We start from the raw sequence: 15998 nt of genomic DNA, 5'->3' as shown, positions 1-15998 counted from the left end.
GCTTTCGAAAAGTGCCACATCGGTCAATCACCGCACATCTCCGATACCACCACCACTACTGACTGACCTATGCTGAGACTGTTATTTGTTCGAGATGCTCAATGTTCATTATTGGAATATATGGCATTCAAGATCATCAATACCTTACATACCCTGTCCAGTCCTCCATCTCATCCCATAAACAAACCACAAAACACACCAGCGTACGTCCTCATCTGCTCATCAGGAATGAGATCCAATTGTCAAAACCACTCATAGCAGCTAATTCAACCCCTTCACCCCCATAGATGCCAGGCCCTCAGTATCGTGATCCATGGGCTGCCAGAGAAGCTTGGAGGAAATCACCTATATTTAGCAACCGAGCAATGTTCAGGTAAGTCGTTCAGTCTACATTCAGTACTCAAATTGCTATGAGTGCAAAAGCGCATATGGGGCGTATCTTACACCAGTCAAATCACCGTTAACCTTCTGGGAATATCTCTTAAACGGATCATCATCCATCCATAGCTGGTTTGCTAATTGATTATTGTCTATTCGATCGTAGGAGCATGTTCCCAGGATTAGGTACAGCCATAGTAGCATTCACCGCCTATGTGATTTACGATGATTATTTCGCTTCGAAACCCGCACATGAACATGGTGGGCATACCATCTCGCATTAGATAGAGATAGGGAGAATGGAGGTGGTTTGTATAGATCCTGTTGGGCAGTAGAATGGCTAGGACATATCATGTATCAGTATGACTTACGAAACGACAACAAAGATACGGATAATAGCAGCTAGGCTGAGTTGGGGAGGTATGGAGAACTGATGATTGAGCTATCTCATATCCAAAGTGGATTATTTGTCGTGTTCAATCACTGCTGATCGACTGATTCCAGACTTCTTACAACAATGCGCTTGATGACACACATCCACAATACATGTTAGAAAAAGACATCACACTTATCCTTTCGACTCTCTCTACCCTGCATCACTATTTCGTTCAACCTCACTTGTCCCTTCGAGCGAAACTTTCAATATCTCCTCTTCAGACTCCCACAGCCTGCTTTCCTCCTTCTCAACCCTCTCATCCAACATTTCGTATCTTCTCCGTTGATATGTGAGAGGTACTTCGAAGTTTGATAATTCTGGATTGTCAACAAAGACTTGTTATACTCTTCAGCCAATTTACTAATCTTCTCTGACAACCCATCAGGATGCGAATTAGCTTCCAAGGATGATCTCAAGTGATACGTCTTATCTTGATATGTCACGGTCATACGTTCGAGGGAAGCGAGTCTCCTTTCGATAGCTTGAATTTTACCATGAATGCTCTCTCGAGACTCGAATTGGCCGATCGTATGTGGTCGGATTAGCTGGTCCGAAAGCTTGATATGAAGGTATTCTAGTGATTCACGTTCTAGTTGAGAATTCGTTTCTGACATTTTTGTTGGATCGTTGAGTCCTAGTTCTTCGGTAGCCGGGTATATGGAATATGGGACGCCAGTTCAGATCTTGTGCTCGTGGAGAGTCGCTTGCTTATATACCTGAAATCTATCGGATATAATTTCACTTGATCAAGTCAAGCTGAAAGGAAATATGTAGACGTATTGATCGCCATAAGCACGGAGGACATGTCTCAAAAAAGGAAGGTCAATCACGATTGGTCACGAAATCATTGTGACATGTTTTTCGAAGAGGGTGAGCGGTGGATTGAGTGTGTTAATTTACTGTCTTATGCGTTTTGTACAACATGATGCAAAGCCAGCGTGCTGTTCTCAGTTTCGATCGCCGAATCCGGTCGATCCACCGAGGTCAGATCCAATTTACGCAGCGCAGAAATACCTGCTTCAAGCATGGGAAAAGCACTCGACTGGTTTTGTTGCCCAATACTACAGTATTTGTTTGCTCATCTCAGCATTGTGGCGTTCACTACATTGCAGCGATCAAATCTCAGACCGACACAGACATATACAAACACTCATATGCTTTTAGAAACAAAGGAGAGAACCAGTGTTCCTCGAACCTGCAATATCAGACGTCACTACCTGATACTGTATACGAGCACTCCATTCCCTCAATAGTTATCAAATGGGAACAGGAACATCTACAGCGCCAAAACAGATCAAGAGGAGGGTTGAGATCCCTGCTCGGTACCTTGAAGTGTCCTGAGCTGTGCTTCGAGCTCTTCCAACCGCTTGGTATGTTTAGCTCGTTCTTGCAATTCGGAATACAGCTCCGACTGATCCTCGTGCCTGGCATTCTTAGAATACTATCATATGGATAGATGATATGATAGAAGCAGTACAAAATTGGCATGATCAAAAGCTGACCACGATCAAGCAACTGGAGGGTCAAACGAAGCATCAAGCACGCAATACAGTCTCAACTGACAGATACTTCAACAGGACCCCAATCGGACTTTTCCCGAAGACTCTTAAGCTGCTTGGCTATAGATCGTGTATTGTTCGGTATAGTGCTCTCAGTCAATTTGGTTTGAGCAGTGCTGATTTGGGGAGTGTTGATAGTAGCCCATTTGAATGAAGCCGATATGTTAAAATTGTACCGTGCTGTATTGTATCAAGATCATTGGAGGTCATTACCAATTGTAGTTGAAGCGCCTGTCCACCTGTTCAAGGTGTCGATAGGTATGTAATGTCGTTCCAGAGGGAGAGCTAATCCTTCTACAATCCCACCTCAGCTCCCTGGTGAGCTCTAAGAGATCACGTACTTACAGTCTGATGTAACATATAACCCATATACAAAGGAGACGATGCTCATCGTCTTTTCAACAGCCTTGGTCATGACATACTGTGATGCCTAGGCTGGAATCAAAGGTTTTTACGGCTCAAAGGAAAGCAGTCCAAATAGACAGTGTCAGGACATGGTGTCATACACGAGAGGTCGTGGGTAGATGGAAAAATGGTTGGATGAAGTAAAAGACCTGCGCCGAGAACTCCTACAATATAATGCATCAAAATGGATTGAGAAACGTTATGTGTTCAATACAGTACCTTTATGCCTCCTTGATGCTTGCTTGGCGTTATACAGGAGTGATCGTAGTACAGGAACTTTGTGGCTTGGCAGTAAGTACTTCAGCATCGAGAAGGAAACGGGTTCATATCTAATTACTCTCTCTTGATCAATCCAACCGGTGAGTGGACTGAGTCATTACTGAATCTTCATTTGCTCAGTGTTGATCAGAACATTGTCAACGCAGTTGAGGAAAAGGCAAGATGTCTTGAAATCTTCACTGAAGCATTTAAACTTGGTGAGTCACTGCAATAAGATTACAGTAATGTCGTTCGTACCTACTAGTCAACAGTGGCACCTTACAATATTTGAGTCACAAGTACAGTAAAGTACATTTATGGTATTGTACATCTAACCCTATGTGTTGTCATCATTACAGATCCCTTATCATCATTACAGATCCCTTACACCTCCGTCATTGTGGTCATGACCTATCCATCCATCAATTATTCCACTTATCCAAATTCGACGCTGCTTTCATCGACTGTCAAGTATGGGTGGCAATTGTCGACGGTGAGATCGGAAGTGTGGCGACTGTTGCTCAACCAGGTAAGAAGTTGTGGGATACATAAGCTTGTGTTCATCTTTATTAATTCCGGGTGAGTCTTATTCGTTGAGCTTCATAGAGAGGAGAAGCAAGTGTTTAAGCAAAGAGCCTTTGAACCTTTGAATGAGGAGGTTAGAAGCTGGATGGCTACTACGGTGAGTAAGACCAACGAGTCGCATTGTTTCAGATTGCGATTCATTAGCTCCCATCCCACGCTCACTGTACAACTTTTACCGTAGTTCAATCCTCTTCAAGCCAAGGTAGACTCTTCCATCCCTGGGGGAGCCCTGCAATCTTACTATGTACAAGGCATCGCCACCCACCCTTCCTTTCAAGGAAAAGGTCTGGCTTCAGCCATCCTCGGAAGACTTACAAACCTCGCTAAAAAGGAGAATACCTGCGTGGCGTTGATTACCGTTTCAGCCAGAGCTGTGAGTCGCCTCATACAAACTTTGGTACCAGTACAACAAGCTACAGTCATTGGATGACAGACACTGACTTGACCTCGGTGTATGACAGGCAACCGTCTACCATCGTAATGGGTTCAAGATCACGTATGAGGACAACTTCACCTATGATCAGGAACTGGGTGATGCCCCGTTCTGTATCATGGTTAATGACCCGAGCGAGTGTTGAGAATGAAGCCTCATTGAGTCTTTTTTGCATCGTAGGCTATTTCTGTAATCATGATATGGTGCAGATTGCGTATCACCATATGATTTCATATATAACTGCAGTCGCTCCCTTTTTCACTCACAGAAAGGTGTTGTCTGGCCCATGAAGACCTAACCATGTGAGCACCATTGGTTTCCGTTCATTGCAGGATAACCGAACTCTGGACCCATGTTATAATTGATGATGTTTATTGCATTAGAACGAAAGGTTGAACGTCAGTCAGTAAATTATCAGAAGAGTGCACCTAGACCGAGCGATGCAGAATGATACGCTCTAGATACTGGCAGTCTTGTTTCTGAAACGATGACGGTGAAGGAGAAATTTCAATGATGAAGACATATATGTTTCTCAACATACGTTACATTGCAGAACATAAAATACTGTATATGGGAAACCACGAAGAGTCTGAGACATCTTTAAGCGGGAGAATATCCAATCGATCGATGCCAACGCTGACTATTCTCGATGTCTGCCCTCTTCTGCCTCACCGTTGTGGGGATAATGTCACCTGAGGACATATTCATCTGTGAGTCTAGTCTTGCCAAGTCCCCATCGACAAACTGAGTCCTTCTAGAGATGTTGAGTGACCATTGAATGAGGCTCATAGCGTCTGCCTCTAACATTCTTTGCTCATCTCGGTTAATGTTTTCCCATCACCAGTCATTAGAGATGCGTATATCTCTGTAAAGGTTAGTTTCGCCCGTTCATACACCACTGAATCCATCACGTTGGCAAGTGCTGCTTCTTCCATGAGTTCATCGGGTGAATATGAGCTTGCATCCGAATTGATTCTGGAGGATATTTCGCCTCGAACACTCTCAGTGGGTAGGAACAGACTTGCCAGAATAACATTACATATATCCTATGGCGCCTACCGAAAGGACGACGTTCAGAGGACGTATAATTATTGGAATACTTGATACAAGTCATCAGGTCAAAGTCATCACCGCATTTCAATCCTTTCTTCTTCCATGTATGATCTGCATCGGTTTCAGTACTGTTCAGTACATGCAGTGACCGCAGAAGCAAACTGAAGAGCCGAGGCCTCGGATATTCTCATGCTTGGTAGTCAACAGGAACGAGGGACTAGTTGCCACATACTGTACGAGTACGTTATGATTTGATAAAATGCCACTCCTGCTTTGTGCTAAAATAGGGAATTTCAATTGAGAAGTCTGCACACTCCCGCTGAGGTTCATAACCCTGTCAGGAACAACGTGCAATGCTTTCTTGTACATGTCGTCGAGGATTGACGGGTATTGGCGATGGCAAGATGTGAGATGTGGTCATGTATCCGTAAACTAGGAAGAGACAGGGAACGGGTTGGTTGTCAAGCTGATTACTGCATAGGAATCGGAACAAGTGAGAAAAAGGTAATCAATCAAACAGTGACCGATATATCACATCAGAGTGGGTGGATACGTAAACAGAAACAAGTGAACATTAGAAAATGTAAACAACTGAAATGTAATGATCATTAGAAAAAGAGTAAACAATTGTCCTAATCCAACATTACACGCGTCCAAGCCGAATCCTACAGTTAGTTCTCATTGGCAATCTCAATTCAAAACACGCACAATCATCCAACTTGACATTCAACCAACAACCAACAATCACACATCCATCCCCCTTACCATTTCCCTTTCCATTCTTATCCTTCTCTGCTCTAGTCCCCAGAAGGAAGGGTTAATATGACATCGACGACGAGCGATAGCAGTAAATTACCTATAACGACCACCAATCCTAATCCCGCGTCAAACATAAACACAACAACATCTCAGTCTGAGACTCACAAGGAGAACCACAATCGCAACGTTGAATCATCGTCTGTGCAACCACCTATACTTGCCAATCCGATTTCACCTTCACCACCTTCCTTGACTGTTACGCCTGCATCGCCCACTACAATCCAATCGGATAAAGTAGATCAGCAGAAGGAATTAGATACCAGTCCTAATCCCACCACTTCGGGTGTAGGAACGAGTATGAAAGAAAAGGGAAATCATCCTACGGAATCAGAAACTGCTTTACTTTCCCAACAACCTCAACCATCCACAAACATGGCTAGCACGACAGGGGGAGAACCTAGTAAGAGTACGAATGGTGGTGCGTTGTCTAATCTGACGAGGAAATTATCCAAATCCAATTCGAATACCAACCCATCAAAGGCAGGTTTCTCAAAGGAAAAGGAGAAAGAGAGTTCAACATCTACCCCTCCAACTGGCACTACCAAACCAACCCCTACTACTACCCAAGCTTCTTCATCTACTAAAGCAGCTGCTTCGACCAGTACGCCATTGACTCAGAAGAAGAAAAAGAAAAGAAAAGGTTTGGCGGGATTCTTACTTGCGCTTGGATGTTTATCGGCAGATGAATTTGAAGAGAAACCAAAACCCAAAACCTCACAACTACAGCAGCAGCAAACAACACAGAAAGCTGGTACTTCAGTCACGACTTCTAAACCTGCTGAGACTACCAGGGTGAAGGACGAAGTGCCAAATAAGAAGGAAAGCTTGGGCCACCAGGTAGAACCTACCGCTACGACCGGGACTACGTTGGTGGACCAAACTGTAGAAGGTGATAAGGCTGTGAAGCCAAATGAAGAGATTGTGGTTGCGCCTGCTGAACCTCATACCCTACCTGATGAAGAGGTAAGTTCATCGTCTAATACCTTCTCCCAATGTTTTAATGTGGTATATATCATATATGACACTGACCATTTTGTGTGATTTTGCGATTGTAGACTGCAGGTGTAACTTCATCCGCTGTACAACCACCCGGAGGAGGATCGTCTTTACTTGGTACTCCCACTCGATCCCATCCCCAAGTCCAACGGCGGGATTCAGACATTGCCGCACCGTCAACTTCAGCCGACCAAGATCGCACAGAGACCAGCGGAAGTTACACGGATATCAGTAATTCGGAGATTCAAGATGAAAGCAGTGGTGTGGGAGTCCAGCATGAGGAAGGTGTGGATGAATATGGTTTAGAGGATGATCATGAGGATGAAGAGGATAGGTTGATCGAACAGGGTGGTATGGGTATACCTATAGATGAGGTGAGTCAATCTCACAGCTTTTCTGTCGCGCAAAAGAAGCTGACGAGATAAATTGTCTTTCGGTTGAAATAGAATGGTAACCCTGCACCTCTCCTTCCACCTATCTTGAAGGAACATCACGGTAGAAAATGTTTAGTATTGGATTTAGATGAGACCCTGTTACATAGTAGCTTTAAGGTCAGTTGATTGGGAAGCGAACCCACCAGATTAAGCTGATGAGATCCATCCTGCAGTCCCTACCCTCAGCAGATTACATCGTTCCCGTTGAAATTGAATCTCAAATCCACAATGTATACGTCATCAAACGACCAGGTGTAGATCACTTCTTGAAAGAGATGGGCAAGATATACGAGATTGTCGTCTTCACCGCTTCTCTATCCAAGGTAAGCTTTCTTGTTCTTATTATAGGCTAAAATTGAGCTTATGAGTCTGTGTAGTATGCCGATCCAGTATTGGACATGCTCGATACCCATCGCGTAGTCACACATCGATTATTCAGAGAAAGCTGCTACAACCACAAAGGTAACTATGTGAAGGTAAGTCATATAATCCTTGTGGGAATCTCACAGCCAGGCAAGCATTGTGCTCATAATGGTGACCGGTATCGCAGGACCTGTCACAACTTGGTCGATCAATCGAAACTTCCATCATCATCGATAATTCACCTGCATCATACATTTTCCATCCCAATAACGCCGTACCGGTCTCGACATGGTTTAACGATCCTCACGATACCGAATTAACAGATCTATGTCCTTTCCTGGCTGATCTAGCTACTGTCGATGATATAAGGGGTGTGTTAGATGGCAGAATGAACTAATCCGGTCAGAGCATAGCAGAACTGAAATCAAAATTTCCAACATTTTCTCAACTTGGCCAATTTGGACGACGAGACCTTCGTTGATTATCAATTTGAATAATACGTGGCAAACAATCCATAGAGTGTATCAAGTCGAGCGACATCTTTCCCCTTTCTTCCTTCACCTGATACCCAGTATACAACAGACCAACACATGATGAAAGGGAGAAATCGGAAGGAAACATATGAATAAATGAAATGGTTAACTCTGTAAACTTTAGTCACAGTTCTTGCTTTCCGTTCTTTTCGAAATATATACCCCGTTCGTTCATACTTCATAGTTCACATTTCACATTCAAGTTCTTCCTTACCCTCATGATATACCCCATCTATCTCTCCTTTCCCTAATATGGTAGCTCGTAATTTGTTTAAAGACCTAAAAATACATGATCTCACTCTCGTTTTTCTGTTTGTTTTCTTTGTACATATGCAATATACCGAAGATCAAAGTAATACTTACTCAGATCTGCGCACATGACAAATTGAGGTGACACGACTAATTGGCCAACCAGAAGATATTCATCACGTCAAGCTACAGTAAATACTAGACTCAAAAACATGGGGTCCTTGACGTGGCACTCGAATCTGAAGGACTATCTGGGAAACGAAAAGGAAGATGAATGACGATGCATACGATGTACTATCATCTTGCTTGTCCTCCCGATCGATCATTTGGGGTAGTAATAATTCCTAGGAACGATGTTCTCATAAGTCGACTCTGTGTTCTGGCAGTCGATCGGACCCCGAAGTGAAGATGGGATCAGGTCAGCTGCATTTGATTCAACTTGCGTTTCGGCAGCATTCGAGGATTGCACGTCTTTGGTGACACTCTTGAACCCAGTCTGGCCAAAAGCATGATGATCAATCAGTACTGTACTGTTTGAAGCTCTGAGTCATCGGACGACGCCGTGGAGGGAGATGGAAGACACACTTACCAAATCTTCGTCTACAGGCTCGGTTCCGGGTTGACGAATCCCCGTCACTCTGCCGCTAGCTGTCCTGGATTCATTGACACTGTTTGTCGGATCAACGATCTGATTATATAAAGATTGGTCAAAGTACATTCTACGATATGTGTTGACCGATCCCTGGGAAGACCCTTTTCTGGGTTTCGCGAAAGATAGCTCATAAGAGATTGTACCTAAATCGTCGGTTCTCGCTATCATCTCTTTCACGGTACGGCCAGTCATCTGCTTGGAGATATCCTCGACGATGTAGTCGGCATTATCGGTCGCGTTGGAATTGACGGAGTCGATGACGAATGTGGTCTATTCAGGGGTTCTCAAGTTGACCCTCACGATGGAAATGGCTAGCGAGAGATCAGCCGTCTCGGCAATGTATCCCTGCCTGGCGAAGATTGGATCTGGAAGAAGTGTGGCTGATGGTGTCTCTTCTGAAGACATGGTTACAGTTTGTGCGAATGATACCAAGGGTGTAGAGAGTTCTGTCAACTCAAAAACTCGATGCTGTACCATATTTAATCTGGCTGAATCACTGGAGCCGGCGGAGTTCCCTGAGTGAAGGTAAGAGCGTTCCCTCAATGTTGTGGAACAAAGGAGGCGATTTGCCACACGCAGCTCAAAATGATGACTGAAGAATCGGAACTGGGACCTAATGAAAGGATCTTGTGACTTCATGCATGTCCGCTAGCCTTCCGCAAGCCTTATATATACTGCAGTTCCTCGATCTTGCTCGGCTAAGGTGCCCAATCGTCCTTTTTTTTGGCCACTGCCACAATTGCATATCGGACTAGCATGTCGGCGCATATTGTGTATACATGTTGACCTGATGCTTATGATTGCTCAACGAAAGCACCACCGCGAAGAGAATATTCCTCCAAAGGCTACTGCAATATGCATTGTGGTCCGGTTCTCTACGTGGCCATCGCAAAGTCTATTACAAGGGTCTTCTCTTGTTTCGATCTTTCTGGTGTGAAAAATCTGCATGAATAGGGGAGCATTTTAGCGCCTTGGGACACAGATGATTGAGCGGACGATGGAGCTCATGGAATCCTCCAGGGGTTAAAGGCTTAGCTCTCACCCCTGTGACTGCCCCAATGAGAGTGCTTTGACCTAATTCATCCTTGTGGGACTCGAAGCGATCCAGCAAATCAGGGTACATTATAATGGAGTTGAATTTACATACGGTCTGAATTTCTTCAGATGTATCATTGTTATCATTCTTTTTGGAATGTCCATGCATGAGACAATAGTAACTTGTAAGGTTATGAGTCTTGACTCCTTTTAGTCTACACCCCGTCAAGTATTTTGAAAGGTTCTCAGAGACTTCTGTAGAAATAGCGACAGCCGGATGAGCAGAATCGACAGTAAATGCGATTCCTCCATAATCATCAGATGAGATATCTGATAGTTGGAAAGAGAGCGTGGTGCGCACATTGATGGATTTACCTGCTGTCCGACATGTTTCCATGAAGATATATCGATCAAGATCTGATATTTATCGATAGTCAGTATATATAATAAATGAATATCTCGACGCTGAACTGGGCCTGGCGGGCTTGATCGAGTCGAGGTTGAAGGTGATTGTGTTCTTCACGGTGTCGAGAACTGCTTTGGACACGCCGAGTGTCAGGTGGGCGTCCTGGGTATGATCATAGTCGCTCGGTGCCAATGACATACTGTACTGCTGGAGCTCCCTTTCACAAACATGCTTTGATCTGTAGGGTGTTCTACCAGCTGAGATGCATGTGACGATAGGGATACAAGTTGAATGTATGATTAATACATATTCTCTAGAAGAGGTGGCGGGAACGAGCTTTATAGGGAGGTTAACATGACCTCACCTGGAGCGAAGGAGCTTTCGTCTTTCTTTCACTGACTGCACAGGGATATTCCACCTTTTTAGTGCTCGAAGCATGGATGGTACCAGCCATTCGAGATTTGGTGATGGTATTCGTAGATCTTACTCTCGTGACATCATGCAATGCTCCTATCAAGAGTATAATACCAGGGGCATAGTTATGAGGCTGTACAGAGACGACGGGAATACCGGATTGGTCAAACGTCACTCACGTTCCTTTATCGTGAAGACATTAAGAAACGTTGCAAGATTCTACACTGATAAGATCTAGACTTATCCCCTGAGGAAGTATACAGGAAGGTGGTACGTAAGTGCTTTGACTCTGGGAGCCATGTTGATCAAAGGAAATGGGTATGAGTTGGAAGTTCTTTAAGTGTAGCACACCGGTGTTTATGGTTTATATGAAACTTTTGAGGGAGGATGACATAACGTGTGTTGAAGCAACGCACAAGAGGGATATGCATTTCGCATTCAAAGCCGACTATGTACGATCTGATCACGAATATCCTCAACATTTCTTGGTTCAAGAGAAAGACTACCCACCGAGGCAAACATCTGCTGACGCTGAGAAGTCTTCATTTCCCACAGTAAGATGGCATAAAGTGATATATACTACAGCCACTCTGGGGGACCTGGTGCGCTTGATGTATGATACGTTGCCCGTCGCATTTTTGTCGCGTCCCGTGGAGTCCATAAGAACTTCCAGGTTCAATCTGATTATTCAAACATGAAATAGTAATTGAAGGATCTACCGGTAAGCCTGGTGAGATACTATGTAATTTGCACTCCAAGTCAACATGCTTAGACTCCCTAAGATTGAATTTAACGTTGGAAATTTCGATTGAAACGTATTCAGTGGTTGCCAATGCTAGATCATCCAGGGAAGGTGGTCTCGAGGTCATAATGAAAGATTCATCTGACAAGTCTAGCGTATAGAGACATTTCAACAGAGAGGATATGGGTGGGTGATGGAGAAAGAAAGAGGTGGTCTTCCGTTACTCGAGATTTGCTAAAATAGTATGTAATCATTGGACACGGTCTTTATAAGCCTCCTCGCTCAGAAGCCATCTTCATGCAAGAAAGGATATAGATCAAGGGAACGAGAACGATGATGCATGTCTGCACAGACAGAACGATGTAAAACAAGGATGTTCCCTTCAGGCTTCAGACTTGCTGTATATGGGAGAATTTCTAAGAAAATTTGGGCATGAATACATTCAAGACATTCGTTGTATGCGGAAATGAACATCGACTATTCAAGTCAGAGATGCAGACATCGGGAAGTAAGAGTTTTAAAACTCATCACCTAGACGTTTGCTGGATTTGTCAGACCTTGTTATATCCCTCGATCGAGTTTGGCCTATTATCTACAACAGGGTTGAGTTAGAACACAAAGAGGATCATACTGTATCAGCCAGGACCAAGTCCAATGTCCTGACTGTATCGTGATGTACTCACTTTACCCCAAACATCACCCATCCTGCCAGAAGGTCTTTTCCAGCTTTTCCCACTCCTACTTGCTCTACCTAATTGAGACTGATGTTCTTTAAGTGCTGATTCGGATTTGCAAAACATCCATCCCTCAACTGTCACCCTGCCACTGTCTCTTTCGTTCGTACTAGTATTGGTAGCAGAATCAGCAGACGTTGGATTCCCTTGTAAGTTAGATGAATCGGTGGTGTTGGTGTTGGTATTGGTATTGATATTGGTATTGACAAAAGTTGAAATTTCAAAGGCAAAATCATTGTTGAAAACCACTTGAGATATATCTCCCTTACCCCATCTCTCTCTACTTTCTCCACCATTGGATACCGGCTGCAGATCGTACATTGGTATACCCCCATTGTAAGTTACATGGAACGGACTGAGTTTGTACCTTTCCCCAAAGATTATCTGTGTACTGAGACCTGATTCGTCACCTTCCATACTAAGTGAGGATGGTTGTATTTCGGATTCTGGCGGATTGAAAGATACTTGTACCGTCGATCTCGATCTCGATCTCGGTTTCGTACTGGTTATACTATGAATATCAAATTGGAATGATTCATCTTGATCATCTTGATTGATGTTAGATATTTGCATTGAGGTTCGGTACGATGTCGTAGCATTTACATCTTCGGGAGTACGGCAGAACATGATGATTCAAGGTAATTTGTGTGGATAACGGGTAATTAAGTGATGTTATGGTTTTACGTTGATAAAGTATGTGGTCGAGTTAAGTTTCTTGTAGTAATAATGTAAGTGATGAAATGGTATGTAGTAGATGTATGTACTACATGTGCAGTATTGTATAATGGGATTATTGATAGGAATACGGTCAACTACAATCTTCTCTCCCGTCAATGACTCACACATGCTTGTGATCACATATATCGGTACTGTACTGTATGACAGTGTGAGTACAATTTGAGCTTCAGAACTGTGAAAGGAAGACATCGTAATGTTAAACAGATATACTTGGATGGGGAGCCCAACTATCGCCACAACCGTCCAAATCAGCTATGGCAGTGTATATCATGTATGATGTTTATCTATGTAGTCGTTAGATGCATGCATGTTCGTTCTCGCTTCTTTCTTCTCATAAACGAGAAGATGAATACGAGTGGGGGTATATGATGTGATGAATGACACTGATAGCGGAAGATTTGAGAAAAAAAGAAATGTCAAGAAACTGATTGAAAAAAAAATAATATAAAGTGAAATGTCCTTTTGGAATATGTATGATGCAGGTGACCTACCCGACTTGATCGTAAAAAGTAGAAGATAATCAATATGGATATGAGAACAACAAGTTACTCTGTACTTCGGTTTGTTCGACTGAACAAGCGAAAGTTCATTCTTGATTTGGCGGGTTAAGCGTTTCTCTCGTCCGCAACACACAGGTCGTATACCTGTTCTCCCTTTCTTTACCATCTATGCTCCTACTCCAACCTGCTTTTACTTTCCACACCTCCCACCTTGAGTGTGATCCCTCTAAACTTATACCAAAGCTAATAACCCCACCATGACGCTCCCCACTACACCCCCAACGGCGATCACCTGGTTCGAGCTAATTGAAGCTCGGTTGGACGCAGTGGATCTTTTGAATATATCGAGAGGTGAAGACGTGAGCGAACGTTTTCGAGTGTTCGTCTGACCCGATGCATTAACACCTGTTAACGTTTGTGTAGGAAGCATGTTGGGTGGTTTGGCAATGAGGTTCATGTAGGGTAATTTGGCTCCATCATATCTGTTTAATCGTAGTTGATAGTTTCCAGTATCGGGATCTACGATGATCCCCCAATCAGTGAAAGTTGTCTAGCAAAAGTCATATACGCGTAAGCCATATATTCCTCTCTCATGTTCACACGACCGAAATGATCATTATCGCATTTCGCCCCGTTCGCTCGTCCGTCGAGATTTTTCATTGTAGCGAAAAGCGAGACCAAGAAAAAACGCCATCAACTCACCGTCTCATCATAATAAGTGATGATATTCGTGGTCGCCGCACAAGGATCTTGCACTTGGACTCTCCCATCAGCCGAAAAGGGATGGAGAATTATCGACCCATCATCTTCCAAAGTGTACGTTCCATGCTGCCAAATCAAGACGGCTTGAATACATGCTGGATTGGTAGCGTTGGAGTTGTATCGGTATTGGGCTTCTTCAAAGAAACCGTCGTTTGTGCTGACACACGAGATTCAACCATTTCAGTTATGTCCGTTTTTAATGCGATATATAAAAGAAATGGTATGAAAATGAATCGGGATGAGGATGAGGATGAGGATGAGGATGGGGAAGAAACCCCTGACTCACAATGAGTATGCCATTCCTGTATTGTTTGGGTAATCGAATGCCATCTCTGCGGGTGAACAGAATGACTATAGGCAATTCAGAAAAGACCATCAGCTCAAAGGCTTGCCTAACACTTTGACCAGGATCCATTGAGATAAAGATCTATAATCCCGATCTGTCGAGTGCCCTTCCCCGTCATATTTTATTATCGCAATCACCAGAACAGCTTCAAGGTGATGCTTCCAATATCACACAATGCAAGGTAGTCTAACGACGGTTTGTCAAAACACCGCTAGTCCCCCCGTTCCTCCCAATACTCCCGCAGAGATACCAGCATATCATTCAACCTTCCTATACACCACCATGAAACACAGGTTCACAAGGTATCCACAGAGAGAAAACACTTACACCACCAGTAGACACCGCAGAATTACTCGACCAAGTCCCCTCCAAGTCCGTCAGATTGTTCGCCGCACTGAGATCTCCCTGAGCGAGCGTGAGGGGAAGGAGGGCGAGAGTGAAAGATACTGCGAGTTGAGATAACATCTTGTCTTTTGATAATCCAATAGCAGCCTTGTTCGTTATTCTATCTAGGTGTTTTGAGGGCTTATGTTATGACTATTAGAGGGAGGGTGATTATCGTATTAAGGAAGAGTGAGAGGGAGGGATGTTGAAAGGAGTGTATTGAGGTGAAATGAAATGGAAAGCTTGAGGTGGCGGATGAGGGATGGAGGACGCGATGGGATAGTTGGAATTAAATACTTTCTTCTACTCTAATGCTCAACTGATGATGGTCGATGAGACGGTGATGATGATGCTAGTAGTAATGGGTCGAAATCGAGTGTACGTGATACAATTGAAAGACGAGAAGGATCGTTGAAAGGATCAAAGTGTCAAAGTGTCACTTGGGATTTGTTGTGGTTGTGGTTGTCGACAAAACACAAAGATGATTTCAGGGTTTTTCACCTGCAACTCTGACACCAAAAAGAACTCAGCACACAGCCTCCCTTGGACCCCACCCAAAGTGCCAAACAACGCGACTCACCACATAATCCCGTAATTCCCGAAGTATCGCAAAATGACGAAGGTGGCGTACCTGACTGGCTAACTGGAATATTGGAATAAGCTGCAAGTCACAGACTCGTCTGTAGATACATGTATGCATGCACTGTGGTATCGAGGCTCACAAGTACACCACGGCCTGACATCCTGTTGAAATACTGACGAGTCATGAACGATTCTAGTCTAT

General features: G+C 43.8%; 7 protein-coding genes across 7 annotated transcripts; 3 read left to right on the top strand and 4 right to left on the bottom strand.

Annotated features, from left to right (window-relative positions):
* Window positions 1–287: 287 nt before the first annotated feature.
* On the top strand, window positions 288–662 carry V865_001561 (uncharacterized protein; the record flags this gene model as incomplete). Its single annotated transcript, XM_066225379.1, has 2 exons — window positions 288–373; window positions 545–662. 2 exons carry the CDS (start codon window positions 288–290, stop codon window positions 660–662), a joined length of 204 nt encoding a protein of 67 aa, XP_066081476.1.
* A 355-nt stretch (window positions 663–1017) lies between these two features.
* Window positions 1018–1428, bottom strand: V865_001560 (uncharacterized protein; the record flags this gene model as incomplete). Its single annotated transcript, XM_066225378.1, has 1 exon — window positions 1018–1428. The coding sequence occupies one exon, from the start codon at window positions 1426–1428 to the stop codon at window positions 1018–1020; it is 411 nt and encodes a 136-aa protein (XP_066081475.1).
* A 1947-nt stretch (window positions 1429–3375) lies between these two features.
* On the top strand, window positions 3376–4199 carry V865_001559 (uncharacterized protein; the record flags this gene model as incomplete). The annotated part of the gene is made up of 4 exons (XM_066225377.1): window positions 3376–3575; window positions 3643–3718; window positions 3803–3994; window positions 4083–4199. The coding sequence occupies 4 exons, from the start codon at window positions 3376–3378 to the stop codon at window positions 4197–4199; spliced, it is 585 nt and encodes a 194-aa protein (XP_066081474.1).
* A 1730-nt stretch (window positions 4200–5929) lies between these two features.
* On the top strand, window positions 5930–8116 carry V865_001558 (uncharacterized protein; the record flags this gene model as incomplete). The annotated part of the gene is made up of 6 exons (XM_066225376.1): window positions 5930–6889; window positions 6982–7296; window positions 7369–7473; window positions 7530–7679; window positions 7734–7832; window positions 7907–8116. The coding sequence occupies 6 exons, from the start codon at window positions 5930–5932 to the stop codon at window positions 8114–8116; spliced, it is 1839 nt and encodes a 612-aa protein (XP_066081473.1).
* A 707-nt stretch (window positions 8117–8823) lies between these two features.
* Window positions 8824–9558, bottom strand: V865_001557 (uncharacterized protein; the record flags this gene model as incomplete). The annotated part of the gene is made up of 3 exons (XM_066225375.1): window positions 8824–8997; window positions 9091–9189; window positions 9454–9558. The coding sequence occupies 3 exons, from the start codon at window positions 9556–9558 to the stop codon at window positions 8824–8826; spliced, it is 378 nt and encodes a 125-aa protein (XP_066081472.1).
* Window positions 9559–12267: 2709 nt separating this feature from the next.
* V865_001556 (uncharacterized protein) lies at window positions 12268–13111 on the bottom strand (the record flags this gene model as incomplete). The annotated part of the gene is made up of 2 exons (XM_066225374.1): window positions 12268–12342; window positions 12434–13111. The coding sequence occupies 2 exons, from the start codon at window positions 13109–13111 to the stop codon at window positions 12268–12270; spliced, it is 753 nt and encodes a 250-aa protein (XP_066081471.1).
* Window positions 13112–13954: 843 nt separating this feature from the next.
* V865_001555 (uncharacterized protein) lies at window positions 13955–15295 on the bottom strand (the record flags this gene model as incomplete). The annotated part of the gene is made up of 4 exons (XM_066225373.1): window positions 13955–14272; window positions 14425–14641; window positions 14771–14835; window positions 15158–15295. The coding sequence occupies 4 exons, from the start codon at window positions 15293–15295 to the stop codon at window positions 13955–13957; spliced, it is 738 nt and encodes a 245-aa protein (XP_066081470.1).
* Window positions 15296–15998: the final 703 nt, after the last annotated feature.

The sequence above is a fragment of the Kwoniella europaea genome, chromosome 1 (genome assembly GCF_036810445.1).
Source record: "Kwoniella europaea PYCC6329 chromosome 1, complete sequence".
In the NCBI taxonomy this organism is placed as follows: domain Eukaryota; kingdom Fungi; phylum Basidiomycota; class Tremellomycetes; order Tremellales; family Cryptococcaceae; genus Kwoniella; species Kwoniella europaea.
The sequence above is the reverse complement of the archived record's forward strand: the minus strand, read 5'-3'. Positions and strand labels throughout refer to the sequence as shown.